This window comes from Dipodomys spectabilis, unplaced genomic scaffold (assembly GCF_019054845.1).
Source record: "Dipodomys spectabilis isolate Male_0828 unplaced genomic scaffold, ASM1905484v1 ptg000067l, whole genome shotgun sequence".
Lineage (NCBI taxonomy): Eukaryota > Metazoa > Chordata > Mammalia > Rodentia > Heteromyidae > Dipodomys > Dipodomys spectabilis.
The window spans coordinates 7,670,853-7,698,563 of NW_024870744.1; the positions used below are offsets into that span (position 1 = coordinate 7,670,853).

General features: G+C 56.1%; 3 protein-coding genes across 4 annotated transcripts; 2 read left to right on the forward strand and 1 right to left on the reverse strand.

The window, feature by feature from the left end:
• Window positions 1–483: 483 nt before the first annotated feature.
• Window positions 484–16,252, forward strand: Surf4 (surfeit 4). The gene is made up of 6 exons (XM_042681051.1): window positions 484–645; window positions 9,268–9,454; window positions 11,703–11,779; window positions 12,327–12,370; window positions 12,733–12,919; window positions 15,846–16,252. The coding sequence occupies exons 1-6, from the start codon at window positions 598–600 to the stop codon at window positions 16,110–16,112; spliced, it is 810 nt and encodes a 269-aa protein (XP_042536985.1). The 5' UTR covers window positions 484–597; the 3' UTR covers window positions 16,113–16,252.
• Window positions 16,253–16,353: 101 nt separating this feature from the next.
• Window positions 16,354–21,630, reverse strand: Surf2 (surfeit 2). 2 transcript variants are annotated; one of them, XM_042681053.1, is made up of 7 exons: window positions 21,520–21,630; window positions 21,274–21,428; window positions 20,782–20,885; window positions 19,027–19,209; window positions 18,722–18,888; window positions 18,350–18,379; window positions 16,354–18,153 (listed from the first exon to the last, which is right to left on the reverse strand). In XM_042681053.1, the coding sequence occupies exons 1-7, from the start codon at window positions 21,595–21,597 to the stop codon at window positions 18,091–18,093; spliced, it is 780 nt and encodes a 259-aa protein (XP_042536987.1). In that variant the 5' UTR covers window positions 21,598–21,630; the 3' UTR covers window positions 16,354–18,090. The 2 variants fall into 2 exon arrangements, with proteins under 2 accessions (XP_042536987.1, XP_042536988.1); XM_042681054.1 differs by lacking the exon at window positions 18,350–18,379.
• Window positions 21,631–21,711: 81 nt separating this feature from the next.
• LOC122108882 (surfeit locus protein 1) lies at window positions 21,712–27,642 on the forward strand. Its single transcript, XM_042680885.1, has 8 exons — window positions 21,712–21,910; window positions 24,238–24,371; window positions 24,454–24,536; window positions 25,120–25,311; window positions 26,787–26,859; window positions 26,939–27,101; window positions 27,313–27,394; window positions 27,468–27,642. The coding sequence occupies exons 1-8, from the start codon at window positions 21,712–21,714 to the stop codon at window positions 27,535–27,537; spliced, it is 996 nt and encodes a 331-aa protein (XP_042536819.1). The 3' UTR covers window positions 27,538–27,642.
• Window positions 27,643–27,711: the final 69 nt, after the last annotated feature.

The window sequence follows — 27,711 nt, forward strand, 5'->3', positions numbered from 1 at the left end:
GTGCGTCCGCAGGACGGCCCACAGCACCACGCCCCTGGACGGGCAGCGGCGGGCCGGGATGGAGAGCGCACCTGGGACCCGCGGGCGAGGGGCGCGGCCTTGCAGGTGGGGGGCGGGGCAGCGAGGGCAATGGGAGGGACCCGGCTCGTGGAGGGCGGGGCGACCGAGGAAAATAGGCGGGGCACGAGCCAGGTGGGCGGGGCGGAGACGATCAACGGGTGGGGCCTCGAGGGCGAGTGGTGGGCGGGGCCTCAGCGCGATGGGCGGTGCCTCGTGGTGACGGAGGCTGTGGCTGGCCGGCCGGGCCTAGAGGGCGGGGCCCGGAGCGCGCTGCGCGGGGCTTGGAGCGCGCAAGGCGGGGCGGCGACGGGTGGCGGGCGTGGCTTTGTGCGTGCGGGGGCGGCCCCGCGCGGAAAGGGCGCGCTGCGGGCGGGGCGGAGCCCAGCGGGCGGCGCGGCCCCTTTAAGGCTTGGCCTACGTGGCAGCCGCTGGAGCCGCCGCCGCGCAGCGAGGCCGGCCGCCGGGCACTTCCTGTGGAGGCCGCAGCGGGCGTGAGCGCCGAGCGCCGAGGAGCCGCCAGCAGAGCCTGCCGCCGCCATGGGCCAGAACGACCTGATGGGCACGGCCGAGGACTTCGCCGACCAGGTGCGGCCCGCCGCCCCGCACGCTCGGCCCCGGGGCTCGGCCTGGACGCCCTCGCCGTTCCCGGCGCGGCGCGGGGCCCGGCCTCCCCCTGCCGCCGCCCCCCCCGGCCCGGCGCGGCCCCCCTCCGCCGGGAGCGTCCCGGGGGTCGGCCGGGCCCCCGGAGGGCGAGGGGCCGCGGGCGGCCGGGGGCGGCCGGGCCCCCGGAGGGCGAGGGGCCGGGAGCGTCCCGGGGGTCGGCCGGGCCCCCGGAGGGCGAGGGGCCGCGGGCGGCCGGGGGCGGCCGGGCCCCCGGAGGGCGAGGGGCCGGGAGCGTCCCGGGGGTCGGCCGGGCCCCCGGAGGGCGAGGGGCCGCGGGCGGCCGGGGGCGGCCGGGGGCGGCTGGACCCCCGGAGGGCGAGGGGCCGGGAGCGTCCCGGGGGTCGGCCGGGCCGCCGGGGGCGGGGGGCTCGGCGCTGCGCTGGGGCGGGGGTGCCCTCTGCCCTTTGAACCGCGGGAGGCCCGATGGAGCGCCCTCCGGGGCGGGCGGGGCACGGCCGCGTCCCGGGGAAGCCCCGACCCCTGCCTGCCCCGGCGGGCCGGACTCGGGGTCCCCGGCCCGGCCTGCCCCCTCCCGCTCGGGCGTGGACTCTGCCCTGGCTGCGGTGAACGGGCGTCCGGACGCCGCCGGGAGGAGGGGAGGCCCGCGCCCCGGCCCCCTTCCAGAAGTGTACAGGTGGCGGGGGAGAGCCCGGAGGGGGCTCAACGCGGTCCCAGAGCCGCCAGGTGGGCAGATCCGGTCCCGGAAGAGCGAAGACCCGGGCTGCGAGCGCGCGGGGCGCGTGCGCCGTGCCCGCGCCCGTGCCCGCGCCCGCGCCCGCGCCCGCGCGCGCGGGGGGCGGTAGGCGAGCGCCCTTTACTCCCGAGCGTCCCGCTATGCCGTTTGAGCTTGCGGGCGGGCCAGTGCCCGGCCCACCTCCCAGCCTTTCTCCGGCTGTAGCCTACGGGAGGCCGCGCCAGCATGGAGCGGTGACGGCTCTTGGTTTTTTATGGGGGGGTGGCACTGAGTAAGCAGGCCGACCTGTGTGTGTGTGGAAGAAGTGAGCATTATCCGGCCAGTTGCTGCTGGATGGAGTGGCGTCTTTCTCCCCCTGTTCTGTCGGGTCTGTTGGTGCGGGCTGATCGTTCAAAAGCAGTTTGGAGGAATCACTTTTCTCCTATGGTCAGGCAGGGCTTGATGTGTGCAGACACAGCTTTACAAGTATGTTCCTCACAAAGACAGTTCCCAAGACTCAGGTGGGCCTCGTTAGTTTTCACAGACACGAGTGTGTGTGTGAGTGTGACTCATTGGGCTCGAACTCAGGCCTGGGACACTGTCCCTAAGCTTTTCCACTGAAGGCTAGCCCTCAACCATTTGAGCTACAGCTCCACTTCCAGCTTTGTTTTTTGTTTTTTGGTAGTTAATTGGAGATAAAAGTCTCACTTGCCTTAGTGAGTTTCAAATAGCTATCCTCAGATCTCAACCTCCTGAGTAGCTACTGTTACAGGCATGAGCCAATGGCAGCACTCAGCATTGACATGATTTTTAGTGACCCAGTTTTATTTCCTTAAGTAGCAGCTCAAAAAGATAGCTGGGTTTGCCGAGGGAATAGAGAGGTACATACACTCACCTCGCTCTTCAGCCTGGAAAGCCCTCAGTTTTGCAGATGAATTTCATAACCAAACCCAGATAAAATGTCTCCAGTCAAGCTGTTGCCAACTACCAAATGATAGATTTTCTACTGAAGAAAGTTCTGGAGCTCTTTACATAATCGTTTTTCTCCCTGTGTTTTGTTTTGCTTCAAACAGCATCATGCTACTGGGAAGGCCCTAGTGGGGACACAGGACCAACTTCAGCCAAGTTGCTGAGAAAGGTCATACCGGCTGGGGCTCCTGGACTGATCAGTGGCACCAGCCCAGTGGGAAATCCTGGGTCTCCAGCTCCCTGGCTAATGCCCTGTGTAGCTTGCTTCCAGGGTCTGGCATTCTGGCTAGTGTGGTAGGAGGCCCCGCTGCTTAGAAAACATGCCAGGTTCAGAAGGGCTCCTACCTTCAGCATAGGAGTCCAGCTGGGTAGTAGCACAGAATGTCTCAGGAGCTTCTTTGTGGCTGCTGGCAGAGGGCAGTGGTGGCTGGGGGGCAGGGTATGACTCCTCATCTTCTGAACCAGGATTAGGACCATCTCTGCTACCTGTGAATGGGCAATGGTGCACAGAGCCACATGACGTCTTTTTGTCACCAAAATCTAACCAGCTGTCGGGGCGAGGGGCTGCTTTTGTCTTGAACGTTCACTTGTAATACTTTAAACCTGTTTTTCAGTAAAGAAGGTGCTGAGAGAGAGTCCAGGCTTCTCAATGAGGATCTAACTTGCTGAGAAGGAGAATGGAGTCTTAATTACTGAGATCACTGTCAGATAATATGCTGTATCCATTCTATCTAAACTTGTCTGCAGAAAGCAAAAGCAAAAGTGAAGTGATGGGTTTGCCCAGAAAGTCTGGGCTGCTAAGACAGATGCACTCTGATAGCCATGACAGTACTAAGTGGACCAGGTCTCCATGCACACTGCCTTGTTATCCCCTCACTGTGGTAGGTGGGCCCCTGGCTTCATCCTCCCAGGGCTGAGGCAGGCTAGCCAGGTGCCAGCATCCTCCTTGCTTGTTGGAACTGTGACCTTTCCTTCTGATGGGTGGAGGCCTGTGACCTTTCCTTCTGATGGGAGAGGCCAGTCCACGGGGAGCACATGGGTTGGCTTCTGCTGGCTGGCTCTTGTGAGCTGCATCTCTGCCCCTGGCATCAACCTCCTTGCCCTTGGCAGCCAGGGACGGTGTCCTCTTGCTCCTTAGAAGCCAGGCTGTGGAGAAAGTGCTGAGATGTGCTCTCCACAGGAGCTGGGTGTTCAGAAGGAAGCCATTGGAGACCAGATTGGAAGGGACCAGAAACTCAGGAACTCAGCAATCCAAAATAACGTCAGTATGCTACAGATGCTACTCTCGGTTTTTAGACTGCAGTGTAAGCCTCTCAGCCCATTTGTACTGGTAACCAGGAGCATTAGCACTTAATGGGTTCTACTTAGTGGCTGTCACCAAGGTGACAGGAAGCTGCAGGGGGCCCTACTCTCTGCTGTGCCTTCTGGTGCTTTTACCTGTTCTTAAGGGTGGCAGAGCTACCCTAGCTCTGGGAGCTAGGAGATGGCCAGGCTTTTGTTTAGCTAGAGGCACCAGGAGAAGGTCTTATCAAGGTCCCCTGGACCCTGGGTGTAGCATTAGTTGCCTTGTTATTAACAGTGTGTCCCCTGACGTGGTGTGTTTTGCTGATGGTGAGGGTCTCTGTCACCTCCACCAAGGGCCTGCCTGCCCTCTACCATGAAGGACTGGGGAGCAGACTGCTTTCAGGTCTTGACAGGAGGTTAAAAAACCAGCGCCCCCTTCTGGGGAGCATTGAGGAGGCAAAGGGGAGCCTGGTTAGTGGCTTTTCCTAGAAGGTGAGTCACACCCTTCCCCTTTGTGAGACTTCTGTCAAACTTTTTTTTTTTTTTGTCAGTTGTGGGTCTTGAACTGAACTCTGGGCCTGGGCGCTGTCCCTCATCTCTTTAGCTCAAGGCTAGCACTCTACCACTTGAACCACAGTGTCACTTCCAGTTTTCTGGTGGTTAATTGGAGATTAGAGTCTCATGAACTTTCCTGCCTGGGCTGGCTTTGAACCACAATCCCCAGATCTCAGCTCCCTGAGTGGCTAGGATTACTGGCGTGAGCCATTGGCACCCGGCTCTGTCAAACTTTTAATTATTTTTTGTTTGTGTGGTGTTGAGGAATCAAACCCAGGGCTTCATGCATGCTAGGCAAGCACTCTACCACTAAGCTACATTCCCAGCCTCTGTCATACTTTTTTTTTTTTGGTTAGTCCTGGGGCTGGACCACCTCAGTGCCTGGGCACTTCTCTGAGCTTCTTTTGCTCAAGGCTGGCACAACACCACTTCTGACCTTTTCTGTGTATGTGGTGCTGAGGAATCGATCCCAGGGCTTCATGCATGCTCGGCGAGCACTCCACACTAAGCCACCCTCCCAGCCTCTGCCAAACTTTCATCATCCCCAGGTCCCTAGGAGAGGAATCAGGGTATTCTGAGGCAGAGGGCCCTTGACATCATCAGTGGGTGCAGCAGCAGCGTGTGAATGGCGCATGACTCACTGCTCACGCCACGGTGCAGGGTGGTTGCTCAGCACAGGATGCATAGGCTGTGGGCCATTGAATGTTGCAACCCCAAAGCTGCCTTTTTCTCAACATCCTTATGAACTGAGGGCTGTGTTCTCAATTCTTTTTTGCCCTGAACACGAACAGAATGTTGATGCTTGTGTGCTGTGTGGCTCCAGGTGGCTATGTGGTTATGACCCCTGTGTTCTGGTCCTGTCTGGGTCAGGTCTGTCTCTGTTTCTAACCCCTTCAGACCTCTTTGTTGGTAACTCTGTGGGACAGATTTCCTCATGGGTGTGTGTATGTGCGTGCTGGTATTGGTCTTTACACTCTTGCCTTAGCTTTTTTAAGCTCAAGGCTGGCGCTCTATCACTTGAGCTCTACTATTTGCTGGTTAATTGGAGATAAGTCTTGGATTTGTTTGTCCGAGCTGGCTGCAAACTGTTATCTTCAGATCTCCTAGCTAAGATTACAAATGTGAACTATCAGCTCCTGGTTTCCTCATTTCTTGAGTTACTTGCATGTTTCGTTGCTTGTATGCCACATCCTTCTTGGTTGTGAGGCTCATTGAGGTGGACTGACTTGCCTCTTCCTGCAAGCCATCCAAGTTGTATAACGAGAACCATGCTCACAGGCAGGCTCAGGTGCTCGTGGCCGGCATGGGCTGATGTGTGGGACGCTGGCAGTGCCTGTGTCCCTGCCACATGGCTGCTCTCACAGCCGTGCTGCTGTCCTGCCTGGGTTGAGGACTCCTTTCTGCTGTGCTGAGAGGACAGGGGCTATGAGATGCCTTCTGGAGTGGCACCTTGCAAGTCTGGGACCAATCTGAATGGTGCGTGGCCAGCATGCATATGAAATGGGGGCACCTTGTGCCCATTCTCGCTTGCCTTTGAAATCAGAGCTGCCAAGCAGCAGACATGCTTATTTCAGTGCACAATATCTGCAGATGTGCATATCACTGTGTTGATCCTCCCACCCATGCTGGTAGGGGAGGGAGGCCTACCTGCTCTTTTTGGCCCCCTCCTCTTGCTCTTTAATCCTATTGACCCAGACACTCCAATTAAGGGTAGCAGACTCATCAGGAGGCTTTGAACCACGTTCTCAGTCTTGAAGACTGCTGGTGGCAAATGAGCATGCTCAGTGAAAGTCCTTATGCTGAGGTGGATCTGGCCCCATCAGGCGTCATCAGGGTGGGGCTGGTTTGCTTACCTGGGGTGGGCACAGCCCCTGTGTAATCATGTCAGCAGAATCGGCTTACTGCTCATTTGGAAGCAAGTCAGAACACCTCTGGTGTCTGCCTCCTGGTGTCTTGGGGTCCACCCCCCTGGAGGTCCTGCTGCCACCTGTCCAGCTTCTGTTCAACACCTCCTGGTGGTGGCTTTTGCCCAGGTGTAGTCCCATGTCATTGCCAAGGCTGCTTGATGGGGGCACAAAGTGCAGGTCGATCCTCAGAGCAGTGCTAAATCCGGAGCCACGGACATGGTGTTTATCTCTCCCACAGAAGGGGTGATTGCACGGTTGCTGAGCGCATCAAGAGCATTAGGGCATGAGGAGAGACTGGGTGGAATGTGGCAGCAGCTGCCCCACACTTGTTGCTGGAGCAGTGTGTAGGTGCTCTGCAGGAGCCCTAACATTGACCAGGATGTATGGAGGACCTCTTTTTTTGGATTGGTTATGGGGCTTGAACTCAGGGCCGGAGTGCAGTCCCTGAGTCTCTTAGTGCTCAAACCTAGCACTCTACCTCTTGAGCTACATTGCCACTTCTGGTTTTTGAGTGGTTAATTGGAGATAACAGTCTCATGGGGACTTTTCTGCCTGGGCTGGCTTCAAACTGCGATCATGAGATCTCAGCCTCCTAAATAGCTAGGATTACAGGTGTGAGCTACCAGTGCCTGGCTCTGTTTTTGGTTTTGAGACCTTGAAACAATATTTTTTGGGGGGGGGGGGTCTGGTCGTGGGGCCTGAACTCTGGGCCTGGGTGCTGTCCCTCAGCTCTTCAGCTCAAGGCTAATGCTCTACCACTTGAGCCACAGTGCCACTTCCGGCTTTTTTCTTTATGTGGTGCTGAGGAATCGAACCCAGGGCCTCAGGCATGCAAGGCAAGCGCTCTGCCACTGAGCCACCGTCCCAGCCCTTGAAACAATATTTTTTTACGTTGTTTTTTATATAGTTAATCCCAGGGCTTGAACTCAGGGTCTGGGTGCTGTCCCCGGGCTTGTTTTTGCTCAAAGCTAGCCCTCTACCACTTGAGCCACAGCTCTACTTGACAGCTTTTTTTGGTAGTTTATTGGAGATATGTCTCATGGACCTCTCTGCCTGGACTGGCTTTGAACCGTGATCCTCAGATCTCAGCCTCCTAGATAGCTAGGATGACAGGTGTGAGCCACCAGCGCCTGGCCTGAAACAACTTTTTAAAATGCTGTAATTTTGGGAACTGGTATGTACATCTCTGTATTCCTGTGACTTTTAAAATGCTGTAATTTTGGGAACTGGTACGTACATCTGTATTCCTGTGAATACAGGAGTAAGACTGTGCAGCTGACCTTCACTGGCCTGCTCCTGGAAGGGACAGATTCTGCCCTGTGGACTCTGCCTGACACATCACCCCATGGGTGGGTCTCCTGTTCTTCAGCCCCAGGCCTTTGTGTTCCTTGGAATTCTTTGGCCGTGTGGCTCAGCTCCGAAGGGCAGTGTGATGCACCTGCGTGGCATTTGGACCTGACTTCGACAGAGTGTGCTGGCTTCCTGACTGAGCGCTCACAAGTGTCCCATTCACGGGGACATACAAAAGCCCTGAGTGCTTTCCCCCACCTTTGCCAGTGGTTTGACACATTGGCTTGTTGCTGTTGAGAGCTTGTCCATCACAGCAGTTTTTAACTTGCTCAGGTTATACGGGCTTTAAGAACATCCTAACACTTCTTGGGCAATAGCTGTGGCAGTTCCATGTTTTGTGCATGGTTGGGCTGAGTTGCCCTGTGGGCTGTAGAGCTTTCTGGAGGGAGCTTGTTGGGGTGGGAAAGGCCAGTCTTCTGCAGCATGCACAGCTCTCTCCTGCCTTTTTAAATTATTTTGGGTCTGGTCGTGGGGCCTGAACTCTGGCCTAGGCTGTCCCTCAGCTCTTCAGCTCAAGGCTAGCACTCTACCACTTGAGCCACAGCGCCACTTCTGGCTTTTTTCTTTTATTTATTTATTTACTTTTTGGGTCCGGTCGTGAGGCCTGAGCTCTGGGCCTGGGTGCTGTCCCTCAGCTCTTCAGCTCAAGGCTAGTGCTCTACCACTTGAGCCACAGCACCACTTCTGGCTTTTTTCTTTTTGCTTATGTGGTGCTGAGGAATCGAACCCAGGGCCTCAGGCATGCAAGGCAAGCGCTCTACCACTGAGCCACCTTCCCAGCCACACTCTTCTGCCCTTTGCTGCTCTGGACATTGGAGAACTGTACAAGTGGCACCTGCAGGCTGGCAAACCATGTGGCCATCATCTCTGTAGGGTCTATTCTGTCTGGAGGAGCTCATCACTGGGGAGATGCTGGGCCAGGCCTCAGCATCTAGCTGTGTCCAACCTTTCCCAGCATTGCTTAGAGCCAGGTTAGCCTGGGGGACTCATCCCCCTCCCCACCCTGTGTGTGTGGGGGGGGGTGGGAGGGTCTCATTCCACCCTCCCCCCCCTTCCCCGTGTGTGTGTGTGTGTGTGTGTGTGTGTGTGTGTGTGTGTGTGTGTGTGTGTGTGTCTGTCTGTCTGTGTCTGTCCTGGGCTTGAACGCTGGCCCCTGATGCTGTCCTGAGTTTTTTTGCTCAAGGCTAACACTGTACCACTAGAGCCACAGCTTCACTTCCATTTTGTTTGGTTAATTGGAGATGAGTCTTACAGACTTTTTTGCTGAGCTCGCTTTGACCTGTGATCCTCAGATCTCAGCCTCCTAGGTATCTAGGATTACAGATGTGAGCCACCAGCGCCCAGCCCTCATCCCTTTGGAGTTGTGCTCTGAATGTAACACAGGGAGCTGGATTGTGGCAATGATGGAGGCATTTTGGTACCATGTTTGGGGGTCTGTCATGACATCTGTGGGTGAAGGTCAGGGGTGTTGGCTGCTGAACATCTTCCGGTGCCCAGGACAGCTGTGCATGCCTTTAACTGAACATAGAAGCTGTGGCTGTGGCAATAACAGAAGGGCATCGTCCTGTGGGGTCTGTGCTCTGGGACTGAGCCTTGGATTATTGTGTGTCCAGACTTTCAGGGGAGCTCCCGGAGCAGGTGGAGCCCACCGTCTGCCCTGGGGAGGCACCGGGGCTGCTGAGGGCTCTTGCCCAGTGCTGGTTGTCTCTCCTGTCCCACTGCTCACTCACCTGCCCTGGGAAGTGCCTGTCGTGGTCCTGGGCTCCAGGCTGCAGCCGCCTCACCAGCACCTTCTGTGGCCCCTAGTTCCTGCGAGTCACCAAGCAGTACCTGCCTCACGTGGCGCGCCTCTGCCTGATCAGCACCTTCCTTGAAGACGGCATCCGCATGTGGTTCCAGTGGAGTGAACAGCGTGACTACATCGACACCACCTGGAGCTGTGGCTACCTGCTGGCCTCATCCTTCGTGTTCCTCAACCTGCTTGGACAGCTGAGTAAGTGGCTCTGGAGCTTGTCCGGATGCCTCAGGGCCCCTGTTCCCTCTGTAATGCCAGGCCCAGAGCACAGGGTTGGTGGTGATGGGGACAGTGCGTGTGGACTTGAGTGTTGCAACTGGCTGCAAGCTCCTTGATCCCCGGCGACCAGGAGCGAGGCAGTAACGGAGACTGGACTGTGGAACTGAGGTTGGGGTACTAGAAGACCCGGAGCCTCACGTCAGCGGCAGATCCCAACGCTCCATTAACCAAGGTTTTTATTGGTCTTGTGCAAGGAAGTACAAACTTCAATGTGAGACAAGGTTTTGTATACAAGTGGTAGATGACCTTCTCATTCTGGGAAGAAGAGCTAAACTGTAAATAGCTTACAATTTGCATAAACCTAAGTCTACCCTCAGTCTCCCACACAGTTTAGGGTAGAGTTAGCCCCCACCCAAGGTAGAAATCTCAGTTCCAGTTAAGCCAGGACTGACCTTTCCAGGAAACACTCAGCATTACGAGGAGAGTGTGTTGGGAGAAGGCCTTCCGAACTCTCAGTCCTTTCTGCTCTCTCTTGAGGGTCTCCAGCACAGGCGGGTCTTCATCGGTTCTACCAGCTCTCTGTGTGGGTTTTTTTTCCCCCAGTCATAGGGCTTTAACTTAGCGCCTGGGTGCTTTTCCTGAGCTCTTTTGCTCAAGGCTAGCACTCTACCACTTTGAGCCACAGCTCTACTTCTGGTTTTCTGATGGTTAACTGGAGATATGAGTCGTAGGGACTTTCCTGCCCAGGATGGCTTTGGACTGTGATCCTCAGATCTCAGCCTCCTGAGTAGCTGGGATTTACAGGCATGAGTCACTAGGCTGTGTTTGGGTGATTTTTGTCAGTCGTTGGGCTTGAACTCTGGGCCTGGGCACTGTCCCTGCGCTCTTCAGCTCAAGGCTAGTGCTCTCCTACTTGAGCCACAGTGCCACTTCCAGTTTTCTGGTTCTTAACTGGAGATAAGAGTCTCAATGGGGGCTGGGAAGGTGGCTCAGTGGTAGAGCGCTTGCCTTGCATGCATGAGGCCCTGGGTTCGATTGCTCAGCACCACATAAGCAAAAAGAAAAAAGCCGGAAGTGGCGCTGTGGCTCAAGTGGTAGAGTGCTAGCCTTGAGCTGAAGAGCTGAGGGACAGCGCCCAGGCCCAGAGTTCAGGCCCCACAACCAAAATAAAAAAAAAAAAAAGAAAGAAAAAAGAGTCTCAACAGATTTTCCTATCCAGGCTGGCTTTGAACTGCGATTCTCAGATTTCATCCTCCTGAGTAGCTAGGATTACAGGCGTGAGCCACCAGCGCCCATCTTGTGTTTGGGGTTTTTGTACCTAGTTCTGGGCTCATTGCTTTGGGGTTTGCTAAAGAAGTTAGATGCAGTCCTTGTTGGAGTCCTTGTTGGAGTCCAGTGGCTAACGAAGGTGTCTAAAAAGGAGATAATTTAGGTCAGAAGGGAAAGGGGACTTAGATCCTCCTCCTCCTGATAGACAGGCTTTGTTTTGGGTAGCAGTTTTCCTCCCTTGGGAGAAGGAGACTTGTGCTTGCCAGTCTTGGTCAGTTCAACCAGGTACTGGTGGCTCGTGCCTGTAATCCTAACTATTCAGGAGGCTGAGATCAGAGGATCACAATTTGAAGCCAGCCTGGGCAGGGAAATCTGTGAGACTCTTACCTTCAATTAACCACCAGAAAACTAGAAGTGGTGCTGTGGCTCAAGTGGTAGAGAACTAGCCTTGAGCTGAAGAGCTAGGGACAGCACCCAGGCCCAGAGTTCAAGCCCCACGACTGACAAGAAACAAAAACGCTGGAAGTAGAGCTGTGGGTCAAGTGGTAGAACACGAGCCTTGAGGAAAAACACAGGGAGAGTACCCAGGCCCCAAGTTCAAGCCCCAGGACTGGCATACAAAGCTGTCTGTGGTAGAACAGTCATAGTCCTGTTCCTGGTGGGCCTCTGGTGCTGGGAAATGGCCTGCTCTCTGGCCCAGCAAGGCACCCATGCTTTGGACAGTTCAAGTCCAGATAATGTCTTGTGCACCTTGCCTATTGTTCAGTCTCCCAGAAATTGCTTTTGGCTTGGGGAAGGGGTACTTTGCAACTGGACCAGAGGGCCAGGTGGGGTGGTGGTTTGGCTTGGGGAAGGGGTACTTTGTCTGCAGCTGGACCAGAAGGTCAGGTGGAGTGGTGGTATGGGTTTGCCCAGAAGCTATGTGCAGTTGTCCTAATGCTTGCCGTCCTCTTTCTAGCTGGCTGCATTCTGGTGTTGAGCAGGAACTTCGTACAGTATGCCTGTTTCGGGCTTTTTGGAATCATAGCACTGCAGGTACGAGGGGCACAGTGTGGCTCTCAGAGTCAGGACCAGTTTCATGAAGTATGTGGCTGGCTATCATTTTTCTTTGCCCCTGTAGAGCTGAGCATCAGACCAGCCTTCTGCAGGTGTGACTGCTTCAAGCTAATTTTCCTTGTGGAGAGGTGACTAGCATTTCCTCCTTGCAGGCTCAGAAGCACCAGGGCCAGAGCAGGCTGTGGAGGCTGCTCCCAAGCAGGTGCCAGCTCCAAGTACTAAGCCATCTTTTCCTCCATTTCCTGTGAGCAGAAATAAAAGACTTAAAGCAGATTTTCAATCCAGACTGGTAGTCTCAGAACCACTTTCTCTAGGAAGTTCTAGGCACAGCCTCTGATGTTTAGGTTCAAGGGTCATCCCTCACCCCTTGAGAAATATGGAACCAAATTACTGTGCTCCAGTCTGCCCTCCATGTCCTAAAATAATTTTGTGTATTTCATATTCTTTATGTTGTATAAACTGGCTAGTGGTATTAACAGAAGTTGATTTGAAAACACTGACTCGGGTTTCTCTTTCATACCCTCAGACGATTGCCTACAGCATTTTATGGGACTTGAAGTTTTTGATGAGGTAGGTGCTTCCCATTCAGTCCTCCATCCCTCACCTCCCTCCCTGCAGCTATAAACACTTTCCCCAGGGTAGTGTTGGGTGCGGCATAGCCTGTGCTGCATCCAGAGCCCCAGTACTGGGGTGAGAATGAGTCCTCTCTCCTCACCCCTGATTGAGGCTCTCAGTGAGAATGGAGACCAACCAGAACTTGGTTCTGAGCACCTCCAGGTGGCTTCTCACTGACGGTTCAACTTGAGGCTGACACTTGGTTTGGAGAAAGAGAATGAAGGACCGTGCTGTACACCTGTCAGATCTGCCTTGGTCTGGCCTGTTGGACAGGTGCCCCAGGAGCTTTAGCTTCTAGCTGGCATTTTGTTCCTCAGGAACCTGGCCCTGGGAGGAGGCTTGTTGCTGCTCTTAGCGGAGTCCCGGTCTGAAGGGAAGAGCATGTTCGCGGGCGTCCCCACCATGCGTGAGAGCTCTCCCAAGCAGTACATGCAGCTCGGAGGCAGAGTCTTACTGGTCTTGATGTTCATGACCCTCCTTCACTTTGATGCCAGCTTCTTTTCTGTGAGTACTCCTGCCTTCTCAAAGGCCCTGTCTCCCTGTGCCCACCTGCCAGCTCACTTATTTATGCCAAGGATCTGCCTCTCAGCAGATCCCAGCCTCCCGCCTTCACTCAAGGTCCGACTTTAACTTCTCTCCTTCCTGTGGTTCATACCTGTGCTGATTTGTTTTGCGTGCCAGCTCTTATCAGCAAAGCCAGCTTGGAGCGTTGGCCAGGCAAAGTGTGTCGAAGAAGCGAGCTGTGACTAGGTAGCTGAGTGGATTGGGTCATCGAGTTATGACAGATCCACTGCCCAACACTTAAGCTTATCTTGGTAAATCAGTCTGCTCTTGCTAGGAGACTTTGTTTTAATCTTCCCCAAACCTTTTACACTAAAGATAGTGCTTGCTAGGCACCAGTGGCTCACACCTACAATCCTAGCTACTCAGGAGGCTGAGATCTGAGGATCCCAGTTCAAAGCCAGCCCAGGCTGTGGTGCCGTGGCTCAAGTGGTAAAGCGCTAGCCTTGAGCTGAAGAGCTGAGAGACAGTGTTCAGGCCCAGAGTTCAAGCCCCATGACCAACCCCCCCCAAAAGATAGTGCTTAGCTGGATGTGGTGAAACATGCCTATAATCTCAGTAATTAGCAGGCTGAGACAGAAGGATTGTGAATTCAGGCTAGCCATGCTACATAGCATGACCCTGTTTAGAAAAAAAGTTCAGCCCACTAGAAAAAAAATTGGGGGGTCTGGGAAGATAGTTCATTGGTAGAGCTCTTGCCTTGCATGCATGAGGCCCTGGGTTTAATTCCTCAGCACTACATAAGCAGAAAAAAGCTGGAAGTGGCGCTGTGGCTCAAGTGGTAGAGCTCTAGCCTTGAGCTGAAGAGCTGAGAGACAGTGCCCAGGCCTAGAGATCAGGCCCCACAATCAAAAAAAAAAAAAAAATTTGGCCTCCACTTACTTTCCTTGTTGAATATGATTTGTGTGTATGTGCACGCGTGCCAGTTTTAAAGTTTAGACTCAGGGCCTAGGCACTGTCCTTGAACTGTTTTGCTCAACGCTGGCATTCAACCACTTGAGTCACAACTCCATTTCCTGCTTTTTGGTGGTTAATTGGAGAAGGGAGTCCCACAGACTTTCCTGTGATCTCAACCTCCTGAGTGGTCAGCTGAATATGATTTTTTATCTTCTACCATGTGGCCAAGCTGAGAAATCCTCAAATTCCATTGTTTCCCTTTTGATCATAAATTGAGGGTTTTGTTGTTGTTGTTGTTTTGTTTTGTGGCAGTAGTATATAAACTCTCAGACCTTGCATTCTTCTCCCTTGGCTTTTTTCTCACTTTTATTACTTGAGGCATGCCTCCAGTTTTGGGTTTTTGTTGGTTAATTGGAAATGAGAATCTAGCAAGCTGAATACCAATGGCTCATGCCTGTATTCCTAGCTGTTCAGGAGGCTGAGATCTGAGGATTGTGGTTCAAAGCTAGACTGGGCAGATTGGTCAAAAGCCAAGCAAAAGTGCCAGGTCCTGAGTTCAAGTCCCAGTACTGTATGTGTACATTTGCCTGTGTGCGTATACACACACACACACACACTTTTGTAGTTTCTGCCCCAGTTGGCTACATACACACACACACACACACACACACACACACTTGTAGTTTTTGTAGTTTTTTCTGCCCCAGTTGGCTACACACACACACACACACACACACACACACACACACACACACACACACACACACACACTTGTAGTTTTTGTAGTTTTTTCTGCCCCAGTTGGCTACACACACACACACACACACACACACACACACACACACACACACACACACACACACACACACACACACACACTTGTAGTTTTTGTAGTTTTTTCTGCCCCAGTTGGCTTCAAGCTTTGGTCATCAGCTTGTAGCCTCCTGAGTAGCCAGGATTACGGGTGTTGGCTTCAAGCTTTGATCATCAGCTTGTAGCCTCCTGAGTAGCCAGGATTACGGGTGTGAGCCACTGGTACCTGGTTATGGATTGTCTCTTTTTCAGTCCCCTCTATTCCATTTCACTGGAACCCATCCCAAAGTAGCCATGCAGCCTTGAGCACTTTGCTGCTTCTAAGTTCCTTCTGCCGGGTGAACTGTTAAGTGTATCTGTTAAGTGTAGGCCTGGCCACCATATGGCCAGCTTTACATCTTTTGCTGTCATATGTCCACTTTCTGAGTTATCACAGAGTCGGACTACTACTGCTTTTATCGGAGTTCTAGTCACTAAGGAACTAAGAAGTTCCAGAATCTGTCTTCTTATCTCCTGAGCCCTTACCAGAACTGTCCCAAATGCTCTGTTCACACTACCATGTTCCAGGTGTTTGTGTAACAACAGTCTTCTACTTGGTACATATTTTCATTCTCAGCCATTTTCTTACTGCTTAGCTGAATACCATGGACTGGACAGTTTATAGAGTTTAATTAGTAAAGCATAATGTTTTAACCATGGCCTGGAATCCAGAAGGTTCAGGGTCCGGTGGTCATACCTGGTGAGGGTCGTCTTGCTGTTGAGGACTCTGCAGGGCCCAAGGCAGTAGTGACATAGGTGAGAGAGGCAAGCCTGGAAGTCCACTTTGAACACAAAGCCACTCCAGTGACCGGACTCAATCTTCAAGAGCTGCGTCCTCCCCTCCCGGCGCCCCCCCCCCCCCCCCCCGGCTATTACCCTAGGTCATCGGGTATCCAGTCTTAACACACGACGCTGGCGAGGTACACTAACATCGTCTCGTCCCATCTTTAACAGATACAAAACTTCTTCCAGGTTTAGCAAGTGGTATTTAAAAACCACCACCACTGCTGTTCAATAGCAATGCGTCAGCCTGGCACTCATCGGGCCATGTGTATAAAAAAAACAGCATTGCTTTCCTCCCGACCTTTAGTCTGAGTGACTTTACTTTCTCTCTGTGCAGATCATCCAGAATATTGTGGGTACAGCTCTGATGATTTTAGTGGCCATTGGTTTTAAAACCAAGCTGGCAGCTTTGACTCTTGTCGTCTGGCTGTTTGCTATCAACGTGTATTTCAACGCCTTCTGGACCATTCCAGTCTATAAGCCCATGCATGACTTCCTGAAATACGACTTCTTCCAAACCATGTCCGTGATCGGAGGCCTGCTCCTGGTGGTGGCCCTGGGCCCAGGGGGCGTCTCCATGGATGAAAAGAAGAAAGAATGGTAACAGACAGCTCCCTCCTCTCCCTGGTCAAGGCCCACAGTGTGTGGAGGACTGGTTCAGGGTGGAGCCACCAACTGCCAGCATTTATGTGTCCTTTTCCCTTCCCCTCCCTTGGTAAAGGCACCGATGTTTTGAGAACTTTATTTGCAGACATTTGAAAATTGATGAAGTCTGCTCTGGAACCGCAGTATGGAAGCTGAACAACTAGCTGAACGGCCAGCCCGCCCTTAACACGCCCCCCCCGCCAGGCTGGCCAGCCTGCCGTTACTCCCCGCCAGGGCTTAAGAGCCAGCAGCTTGGTGGGTTGTGGCCTGTCCATCTGGCTTTGAGTTCTTTGGGGCGGGGGGGGGGGGGGGGTGGGTTGAGGGCCTTCAAGCTGTACTGTGAGCAGACACATTTGTCTATCTTTTTTTTTTTCTTTTGTAAGTTTACACCCTTAGCTCAAACCTACTAAATGATTTTGGATGGTCCAGCTGAACATCAACCATACGGCTAAACCCCTGGTTTAGAATCTTACCAGTGGTTCCAACCTTGTTTTGGCCCCTGCATTAGACTTTAGAATCACTGAAGACATTTAGAAAACCCCCAGACGCAGAGAATGGTGCAGTATTGGAGGGGCAACTGAGGCTGCTGGTGACAGCGAAGTGATTGACTTCAGCTGAACACGCACCATGTGCCAGTGGGTGGAAAACACCCTGGGAGCTTCAGTGGCTCAAGGCAGGGACTAAATATCTGGAGCCTGGCAGTGGGGAGAGCTGGTGAGGGAGCTGCACACAGGATGCTTGGCCCCTCCATGGAACCAGTCTGGGAGGAGCAGCAGTCTGCGGCCTAGCAGCGACACTAGCCCCAGCACTGGAGACCCAAGGCTCAACCCAGTCACCTCAACCTCAGAGCAATGCCTGAAGCCTGCAGGCCATGCTCCACCCCGGCTTAGCAGTGCTCCTCCAGTCCAGGCTGTGTGCTGGGCCACCCCGACACCACCTCCAAAGGCTGTTGCTTGCTCTCTGTCATCCTGTTTGCTGAATGCAGCCAAGGTTGCTTTTTACAATCTGTGATGCCTTACCGATTTGATCTTGATCCTGTATTTAAAGTTTTCTAACATTGCCTTACACTGTGTTTCTCTTTTTGGGGGGTGAGGGAAGGTGTCTCATGTTCATATGACAGTGAAATGCCATGGTTAATCACAATCTCTGGATCTCCCCTAGACTCGTGGGGACAAACCCACACAACCTGGGGGGGATATGGTGGAGACTTGTCCACTCCAGTAGTCTCTTAAGGGGCCATCTCTGGGTTTCCCCTTAGTCCAGTCCACTGGCATAACACCCTAGATCCACCTGCTCCAGTGATGCCTTTCCAGCACCCTCCCTGTGTCCCATTGAGCCTCACAGACTGCCCCATCGCACCATTTAGGTAAGATGTAGTAAAGACTCTGGCCTCAAGGCCTCCCCTCATCCTACAGAAAGGCCCGTGTGGATGCCGCCACAGCAAGACTGCCTCAACACACACCCTTTGGCCCTGTCGCGTGACATGACTTGTGGAGTGGAGCCTGGGAGCAAGTGTTTGGTCAGCCCTGCCATGCAGCAGCGGCCTGTCTAGGGGCCCACTTTCCATCTGGTAGTTTTCAATGGACTGCCAGGTGGGGAGAGAAAGAAACAGTCTACCCATTGGTTTAGAAAAATAACTGAAAATGCTTTTTGCTTTATGTGGGGATAGGTATAAATCTCATTTTTATGCTGTATTTTATATCTTAGTTGTGTTTGAAAATGTTTTGATTTTTGGAAACATCAAAATAAATAAAGGCATTTGTGGTATGCGGTGTGATCCTATGGGAGCATCCAGCCTGGGCGGGCCTGGCCAGGCTCGCCGCAGCCCAGAGCAGCCTCACACGGAACAGCTTGGGAAGCCCTGCCGCTGCCTTCGTGTCAGAACTCCAGCAAGTCAAGAGACAGTGGGAGCCGTGAGTGGGTCTCCGTAGTCTGCATTACCCCAACTGCTTGAAGGAGTTGAAGCTCCTGGGCTTCTTGGTCAATGACCCAAGCTGTTTCTGTGGCAAAGCGGAGAAAAGGCTAGGTTACCAGGCCTTCCGGACCCCATGAGGAAGGTTCTATATGCCTAGGACATGCCATCAGGCCTTTCTGTGCTGGGTTAGAGCACTGTCAGCCTGGAACAGGGTGCCGTAGATCCCCTCAAAAACTTTGACCTTTGGGGCGGGGAAGGTGGCTCAGTGGTAGAGCACTTGCCTTGCATGCTTGAGGTCCTGGGTTCGAGTCCTCAGCACCACATAAGAAAAAAAAAGCCAGAAGTGGCGCTGTGGCTCAAGTGGTAGAGCGCTAGCCTTGAGCTGAAGAGCTGAGGGACAGCACCCAGGCCCAGAGTTCAGGCCCCAACACCGGACCCCCCCCCCCCAAAAAAAAAGACCTTTTAACCCCAGCCCTGTTTCCTACCCTGTAGCAGAGGAAAGGTGGTCTTCAGAAGTCAAGCCATTCCCGAGGCCATGCCCAAGCTCCCCAGCTCAGAACTTCTGGAGACTGTGGTTTCCATGTTCCTTGTCAGCGTGAAATAGCTTGTGGAAGGTGTGCCTGGCATATACTAGGCCACAGGTAGGAGCTCACCTTTCTCCGCTTACACATCTGCCTGCAGTCCACTCCCGTCTCCTTTCTGTCCTCAGTGTCTGCCTCTCCTGGGGGCCTTGGCCGCGCCTCCTCTTGGTCTGTCAGAAAGTCGGTGGAGCCATCCTCATTCTTCTGTCCTCCCAGGTCCTTTTTGGCGAACAGCTCAGCTATTATAAGGAATAGACACCGTTTCAGGCTTGTTGGAGGTACACCAACACTTGGCCTTCGGGATGGGGTGGGGCAAGGCTGAGGGGGGAAATGCCCAGATGGCCGTGGTGCTAGCAGGACGCACGGGGCCTGCTTACGCGGGTACAGGTCTGTCATGCTGTCGTCACTACTCGGGCTCTCCCCTTCATCGCTGGAGGCTGGCTCCCAGAACGCTGCTCTCAGGCCAGGTCCGTCCCCGTCCGTGTGGACTTGCTTCCTCTTCCTCCTATGCAGCAGGCAGGCAGGGACATACTCCACTCCTTGCTCCTGGCACTCTTCATCTGGGAGACAAACCAGCTTACACTGGTATTCAGTGCCACCAGGGCCTCTGGACATGGTGATAGCCCACGGAGGCTGCTCCGTCAGGGCCCCGGATCTCCACCCCACCAGATAGCGACCAGAGCTGTAGTGAGTGGGCAGCTGGGCTCAGGTCCTACCCAGAGGCCAGAGAGGGGTGCAGGTCCACCAGGCCAGGCTACAAGAAGCTTTCTGCGAGGGCAGTGTGCAGACCCACTGTGAGGCCCCATGGCAAGACACAAGCCTATCACCAGCTGACCAGTCTTCCCCCTCAGCACTGTGGGGACATGCCCTAGGAGCTGCTCCATGTAGCTGCCTGACCCTCCCTTCTGCGCTTGGAGCTCCAAGGCCAGTATGAAGCTTCATGGAAGGCACTTACTGGGGATCCCTCTGCTGTGCTCACATACTGAGGATCTGCTGGAGCCAGACCCTCAGTCTAACAGCATGGGGGATATCAGCTCTGCTGTCGTCTGGTTCCTGCCACTGCCTGCCGCCGCCTCCCCAGCATGTCCCCACAGCCACATTCTGACTCTTCCAGATCATTCCTGTCTCAGTTCCACAGTCCATCCAAGTTGTGTGTGTGTGTGTGTGTTTCTCTCCACCGTAGCTCAATGGTCTTGTTGCTAGCTCCAGGAACCCTGACTGTAGGCCCAACCCCTCACCTTGTTATTCTGCATCTTCTCAGCCTCAAGTCAGCATCCATCTGCCCCCACTAGGGGCGGGACAGTGATGCAAGCACTCAAACCCGCTCCCCTGTCCCCATCCTCCTCCCGTGTTCACCTGTATGTCTCCATGTTTGCCTTGTTCAGGCCAGACGTTGCCCTCACCAGAATCTAGCCAGGGTTGGTCCGCACGATACCTTAGCTGCCTTGGTGAGGGGTGCCAGGTCCAATCCTGTGGTCACTTTCCTACTCTTGTCTCTCCTGGGGCTTTACGATGCTCAGGACTGCCTAGTCCCCTCTGCAAACTCAGGCAGGGAAGCTCCCTCTTGGTTCAGGCACAGCTCTACAGTGCCTAAGCACTGGCCTTCCTCGCTAAGCTGCCCTGAATTTAAGAACAAAAAAGCAGCTCTCCCTGCTCCCCTGACGACCAAGCATTGACTACTCAGCCTTGGACTGAGTCACAGACGGTGCCTTCCCAGCACAACCTCCCTGCCAAGTCCCCCTCCATCTTCCACAGGCCGCTAATCTGTTCCCACCAGATCTAGCCTTGACCACAGCCTCTAAGATCCTCTGCAGCCTAGCTTGCCCCAAACTGCATGCTGGTGGAGGCTGTCAGCCCTCCCAGTCCCAGAGGACCACAGGTTGGTCCCCTAGGAGCAACTCTGGAAGATATTTCCTCCACAGTAGTTTCTGTCCCACCCAATACTTACTTACTGCAAGTTCCTTCACAGCCTGCTTGTACCTGTGTGCCCATCTATGTTGGAAGTCCGTGAGGTCCCAAACCACCTCCCTTTTCCTTACTGTGCCCGGACTGTCAGGTGTAACCAAGGATGTCTGGAAGGTGACCATGGTCCCCCTCTGCCCTGCTGGCGTCTCTGGCTTCCAGTAACTTACACTGCTGCAGTGCTCTCCGGTAGCGCCGGCCGCGGGTGTGCCTCAGCACGTGCTCCGGGGCTTTGTTGATGTGTCGTAGGGTGAGTTTGCAGAACAGCTGGTGCCTGTGAGACAAAAAAGACGGTTCGCAGGGGCAGGTTCGCCGAAGACGCCATCAGAAGGCTCCACGGCGTGTCCAGTCGGGGGGGGGGGGGGGGGGGGCTGCGGTCCTAGGGCTTGAGCTCGGGACCCGGACACGGTCCCTGAGGTTTTCCGCTCAAGGCTAGCTCTCTACCACCTGAGCCACGGCCCCACTTCGGCTTTTCTGGTGGTAAGTCGGATCGTGGCACGGGCTTTCCTGCCGCGGGTGGCTTGGAAACGCGATCGGACCCCAGCCTCTGGAGCAGCTGGGATGCAGCGCGAGCGAACGCGGCGCTCAGCCTGCCCCGCGGCCCCGCGTGGCACGGTCGCCGAGGGGCAGGTCCTCCGGGGGAAGGCGCGCCGGCCACCTACGGCTGCTTGGTGCTGGGCACGATGTGGGGCTCGAACTCGGCGTAGTCGAAGGCCGGGCCGGCGCGCGACAGGCGCCGGTACTTCCTGCCGCGAGCGTAGGCCTGCAGCTCGGCCAGGCGGCAGGGCAGCTCGTGGCCGGTCAGGGCGCACCTCACCTGCGGGCGGGCGGCGGGGCGGGTCAGACGCCGGCCCCCGCCCCTCCCCCGGCCCCCTCCCCTCCCCGCGCCCCCCGGCCCCGGGACGGACCCTGCCGGTATCCGTCAGCAGGCGCAGGCTCGGGTGCTGCCGGAGGAAAGCCCTCACGTCCTCGGGCGGCTCGTCCATGGCGCGGGCGCGGCGCGGTGCGCGCCTGGCGGGGCGGGGCGGGCGTCCCGGAAGTAGAACACCCCTCCCGGAAGCTAAGGCGCCGACCCGGAAGTGCTCGCGGCGGCCGCGGCCATGGCGGTCGCGGTGCGGCGGCTGGGCCCGCAGGCCGCGGTGCTGCTGCGCAGAGCGTGCGTGGGGCCGTCGGGCGCGGGCCGCGGCGGGGCGGGGCGGGCGCGGTGGGTGGGCTTCGCGTGCCCGGGCTCCGCCGGCCGCCGCGGCCCGCCCGGCCCCGCCGCCTGGAGCAGCGGCCTCGGGCTTCCTCCCCGCGCAGGTGAGGCCCGGGCGCGGAGGCTGCGGCCGGCAGCCGAGCGGGGACCCGTGGGGGGGGGGCCCCGCGGTGTCCTGGGGTCCCTGCGGCTGTGGGCGGGGCGGGGCCCGCGGAGAGCGCCCCGCGCCCCGCGCCCCCCGCAGCCCGGGGCCGTCGCTGGTGTCCCCGCGCCCGGCGCCCCCCGCAGCCCGGGGCCGTCGCTGGTGTGGCCCGCGCCCCCCGCAGCCCGGGGCCGTCGCTGGTGTGGCCCGCGCCCCCCGCAGCCCGGGGCTGTCGCTGGTGTGGCCCGCGCCCCCCGCAGCCCGGGGCCGTCGCTGGTGTCCCCGCGCCCCCCGCAGCCCGGGGCTGTCGCTGGTGTGGCCCGCGCCCCCCGCAGCCCGGGGCTGTCGCTGGTGTGGCCCGCGCCCCCCGCAGCCCGGGGCTGTCGCTGGTGTGGCCCGCGCCCCCCGCAGCCCGGGGCCGTCGCTGGTGTCCCCGCGCCCCCCGCAGCCCGGGGCTGTCGCTGGTGTGGCCCGCGCCCCCCGCAGCCCGGGGCCGTCGCTGGTGTCCCCGCGCCCCCCGCGCCCGGCGCCCCCCGCAGCCCGGGGCCGTCGCTGGTGTCCCCGCGCCCGGCGCCCCCCGCAGCCCGGGGCGGTCGCTGGTGTCCCCGCGCCCCCCGCAGCCCGGGGCCGTTGCTGGTGTGGCCCGCGCCCCCCGCAGCCCGGGGCCGTCGCTGGTGTGGCCCGCGCCCCCCGCAGCCCGGGGCCGTCGCTGGTGTCCCCGCGCCCGGCGCCCCCCGCAGCCCGGGGCGGTCGCTGGTGTCCCCGCGCCCCCCGCAGCCCGGGGCCGTTGCTGGTGTGGCCCGCGCCCCCCGCAGCCCGGGGCCGTCGCTGGTGTCCCCGCGCCCCCCGCAGCCCGGGGCCGTCGCTGGTGTCCCCGCGCCCCCCGCAGCCCGGGGCGGTCGCTGGTGTCCCCGCGCCCCCCGCAGCCCGGGGCCGTTGCTGGTGTGGCCCGCGTCCCCCGCAGCCCGGGGCCGTCGCTGGTGTCCCCGCGCCCCCCGCAGCCCGGGGCCGTCGCTGGTGTGGCCCGCGTCCCCCGCAGCCCGGGGCCATCGCTGGTGTCCCCGGCGCCCCCCGCAGCCCGGGGCTGTCGCTGGTGTGGCCCGCGCCCCCCGCGCCCGGCGCCCCCCGCAGCCCGGGGCCGTCGCTGGTGTGGCCCGCGTCCCCCGCAGCCCGGGGCCATCGCTGGTGTCCCCGGCGCCCCCCGCAGCCCGGGGCCGTCGCTGGTGTGGCCCGCGCCCCCCGCGCCCGGCGCCCCCCGCAGCCCGGGGCCGTCGCTGGTGTCCCCGCGCCCCCCGCAGCCCGGGGCCGTCGCTGGTGTGGCCCGCGTCCCCCGCAGCCCGGGGCCGTCGCTGGTGTCCCCGCGCCCCCCGCAGCCCGGGGCCGTCGCTGGTGTGGCCCGCGTCCCCCGCAGCCCGGGGCCATCGCTGGTGTCCCCGGCGCCCCCCGCAGCCCGGGGCTGTCGCTGGTGGCCCCGCGCCCGGCCGGCCGGTGCAGCCGGCTCGCCGTCCCCCCGTAGTGTGGCCGAGGCCCCCACCGACGGGGCCCTTCCCCCGGAAGCTTAGGTTCCCTCGGCCTTTCTACTCGTGATGAGCGGTGGAAACGCCAACGCCAGAACTACTCTCAGCGTTGTCCGGGGACCAGGTCGCGTTGTGGTGGCGCAGAGCCAGCTCTGGTGCCTGGCTGAGGGGCCTGCTTCAGCTACCGACGAGCTAACTAGCTGCCTTTTAGGTGCTTCTGGTCTGAGTGGACGCGTGCATGTTACTGCGGAACACGCCTTGACGCGTCCTGGAGTTACGAAAGCCTGACGGTGGTGGTTCCGAACACAGTCATGGCTGGCGGCAGACAGCCCCAAGCTGAATGTGTCCTCGGTGTAGCCTGGGTTAGGAGACACTGGGCGCAGCTGTATGCAGCTTAGGGTGGTGACTTGAGGTTTTTGCGTTTTCCCTCCTGCACCACATTCTCTGAGGTTATGTTGGTGGAGTCTTTTTTTTTTTTTTGTCGGTCCTGGGGCTTGAACTCAGGGCCTAGGCACTGTCCCTGAGCTCTTTTGCTCAAGGCTAGTGCTCAACCACTTTGAACTCTCTGCTTCTGGTTTTGGGATGGTTAATTGGACTTTCCTGCCTGGGCTGGCTTTGAACCATGATACTCAGGTAATCAGCCTCCTGAGTAGCTAGGATTACAGGTGTGAGTCACCATCACTTGGCCTGGTGGAATCTTCTTGAGGAATTGACTACCCAGTGCTGTTTGAGGGCTTCTGGTCCTATGCCAATGTTGTAAAACTTCCTCCAGGAGTGGCTCAGAGGTCCAGCAGGTATGGCAGTTCAGCCACAGAAGTGCCTGCTGAGAAAGTGGAAGATGACTCCTTTCTCCAGTGGTTTCTGCTCCTCATTCCCGCCACTGCCTTTGGCCTGGGAACTTGGCAGGTAAAGTCTGGCATTCAGCTTGGGCTTCTCTGAGTTGTTCTCCCTGCTACCATCTGCTCGGCTCATTCTCTTGTTTCTGTAGGTCCAGCGTCTGAAGTGGAAGCTGAAACTGATTGAAGAATTAGAGGCTAGAGTCATGGCAGAGCCCATCCCTCTCCCAGCAGAGTGAGTATGGGTACACACAGGGCTGGTCTCACTTGTGGTTAGTATTTGCACCTTTGCTTCTGCCTGCTCTGATGTGTCTCAGTCATCCTTACCAGTTGTTCTTTGCTGTTGACAGCTTACTTGTTGCCTCAGGCCACCAGATGGATGCAGAAATGTCTTATTTTTGATGCTGGTTTTCACTGCTTTTCAGGTCTAGAGGGATCTTCCACAGTGCTGACACCACTCTATAGCACTGTAGGGATAACTCTTAGTCCTTAGGTGAAGACAGATAACGTGGGTCTTCACGAGATTCTGTATTTTGAAAAAGTGCCTGGAATGCAAAAGGCTGTGTTCTGGAAAGACAATTCACAAAGATGAATTCTGGGCAAATAACAGTGTGCTTTTATGTGTCTTACATGAGATATTCATGTAAGAATCCACACTTAGCTTCTCTCAAAAAGCTGGACAGGGCACTGTTTCCCCATGACATCTAAGTCCTGCAGCTGAGGATACAGACTGCTGTCACACTCTGCACAGCCTTCACTTTTCTACATTATTTTTCTGGGCCTTTTTTGGCTACAGCTCATCTACCCTTTCCTTGTAGCCCGCTGGAACTGAAAAGCCTGGAGTATAGGCCAGTGAGAGTCAGGGGACACTTTGACCACTCCAGGGAGTTGTACATGATGCCACGAACCATGGTGGACCCTGCTCGTGAGGCTCAAGAGGCTGGCCGACTCTCCTCCTCAACAGAAAGTGGGGCCTATGTTGTTACTCCCTTCCACTGTACAGATCTGGGGTGAGTGAACTGTGCAGGGCCTGGCTGGCCTGGCAGGGGTACTTAGGGCATACTGATTTTTATGTCCTTCCCAATGCTTAGCCTTGCTAAAATCCTGAGGAATCTAAGATATCCAAAGGGCATTAGGCAACCTCTTCTGACATTAGGCAACCTTCTTAACGATTCTTTTACCACTTAATAGGTTCTTCTGTATGTTAATCTCCAGATGGAAAGAGGGTTTACTTAGGCCCTCTTTTGGGGAATCTTCTGATAGCCACTTAGACCACTGTGATGCAGCATGAGGCCAGCAGGAGTATCTCAGCAGAAACCCCCCAGCTGCCTAGAGGGAATCTTGAACTAAGAAATTGAGTGGGAAGGTGGCTTAGCGGTAGAGTGCTTGCTAGCATGCATGGGGCCCTGGGTTCAATTCCTCAGCACCAACCATGTAAGCAGAAAAAGCCAGAAATGCCCCAGTGGCTCAAATGGTAGAGCACTAGCCTTAAGCTTAAGAGCTGAGGGACAGTGCCCAGGCTCAGACTTGAAGCCCCACGACCATGGGAAAAAAAAAAAAGTTGAACAAGCTGGGTGCCAGTGGCTCATGCCTATAATCCTAGTTACTTAGGAAGCCGAGAGCTGAGCATTGTGGTTCAAAGCCAGCCTGGGCAGGAAAGTCCATGAGACTCTTGTCTCCAATAAACCACCAGAAAATCAGAAATCGTGCTGTGGCTCAAGTGGTAGAGCGCTAGCCTTGAGCTGAAGAACTGAGGGACAGCTCCCAAGCAACCTATGACCAATACCCCCCCCCCCAAAAAAAAAGTGTATAGGAAATGGAGGTGTGGTAAAGTGCCCAGCTTCAAGCAAAAAAGGCTACTAAGAGTTGAGGCCCAGAGTTCAAATGCCAGTATTGGCACAAAAAACAGATAGGAAGAGCATGGAAAAGGAGCACCTGGGGGCTGCTAGTCTCTGGATCTCAGGTGGGACCCAGATGCTGCTGGTTCTTGTATACTTCAGCTGCCACAGTTGAAAAGACTGTAGAGCCCAGAAAAGGGGGGTATAGCACACTGCTGTAGGCCAAGCACATGAAGGAAAGCAGCAGAGAAGTGGCAGTGTACTGTGTGTACCAGCAACTTTGGAAGCCTAGTTGGTGAAGGGTAGTAGTTGGCAGGGGGCTTTGCCAGCATCACACTCCCAGGGCCTGGGGAGATACAGCCTAGTAGTGAAATACAAATACTCAGCTCTGGATTGGGGTTTTCTGGCTAGTCCTGGGGCTTGAACTCAGGGCATGGGCACTATTCCTGAGCTATTTTGTTCAATGTTAGTGCTCTACCATTTGAGCCACATTCCCAGCCCAAAACCCTGGACTACTTAACACTACAAAATTAAACGGACCAAGCCTTTGCTTGATTCTCTGTAGGGACGTAAGGCCATTAGGGACGTAAGGCCGTTAGCATTAATTAAACCACTCCCCACCTGACCTGCCATTCTGGTCACTCTAGAGTCACCATCCTGGTAAACAGAGGGTTTGTCCCCATGAAGAAAGTAAATCCAGAGACCCGCCAGAAAGGCCAGGTAAAGGACAGTGGGGACATGGGTCTTTCCTGCTTGAGAATGGGGCTCCTGTAAAAAACAGTCATGCCTTTCTTTGTAGATTGCAGGAGAAGTAGACCTAGTTGGCATAGTAAGGCTAACAGAAACCAGGAAGCCCTTCGTTCCTGAGAACAACCCAGAAAGGAACCACTGGCATTATCGGGACCTGGAAGCTATGGCCAAGACAACAGGCGCAGAACCAGTGTTCATTGATGCCAACTTCCGTACGTTGTGATCAGCCCACCCCAGAAGAGAAAGCTGCTATTGTAGATACCCTGCTCTACCTCCCTGGCCAAGCGGTTCTTGATTCCACCCTAGCATGTAGTGCTGGGAGACACTGGCAAGTTCTGAGTAAAAAAGGGACAATGGGTGGTGGGTTACAAGAAGCAAAGGTCCTACTGGGATGGAGATGGACACAGCCCACTGTTTCTACAGAGAGCACAGTCCCTGGAGGCCCTGTTGGAGGACAGACCAGAGTGACTCTGCGAAATGAGCACCTGCAGTACATCCTTACCTGGTAAGCCTCAGCCACCTCCCCTTCTCAACACCACCTAGCTCCATGCTTACAGCCTGACTTCTTTCAACCAAAGGTACGGACTATGTGCAGCTACATCATACCTGTGGGCCAAGAAGTTCCTACGTCGGACTCCTGGCAGATGAGGTGGATACAAGCCTATCCCAAGTAATTTTAACTGTGATCAAATGTCTTAAAAGCCTTTTTATTCCACTCACCATTGGTATAAATAAAACTTCCCATGCACTGGCTTGGTGACTCAAACATATTCCTGACCAGTAAGGAGATAGGGGTTTGAAGAGGAAGGGGTCATAGCCCAG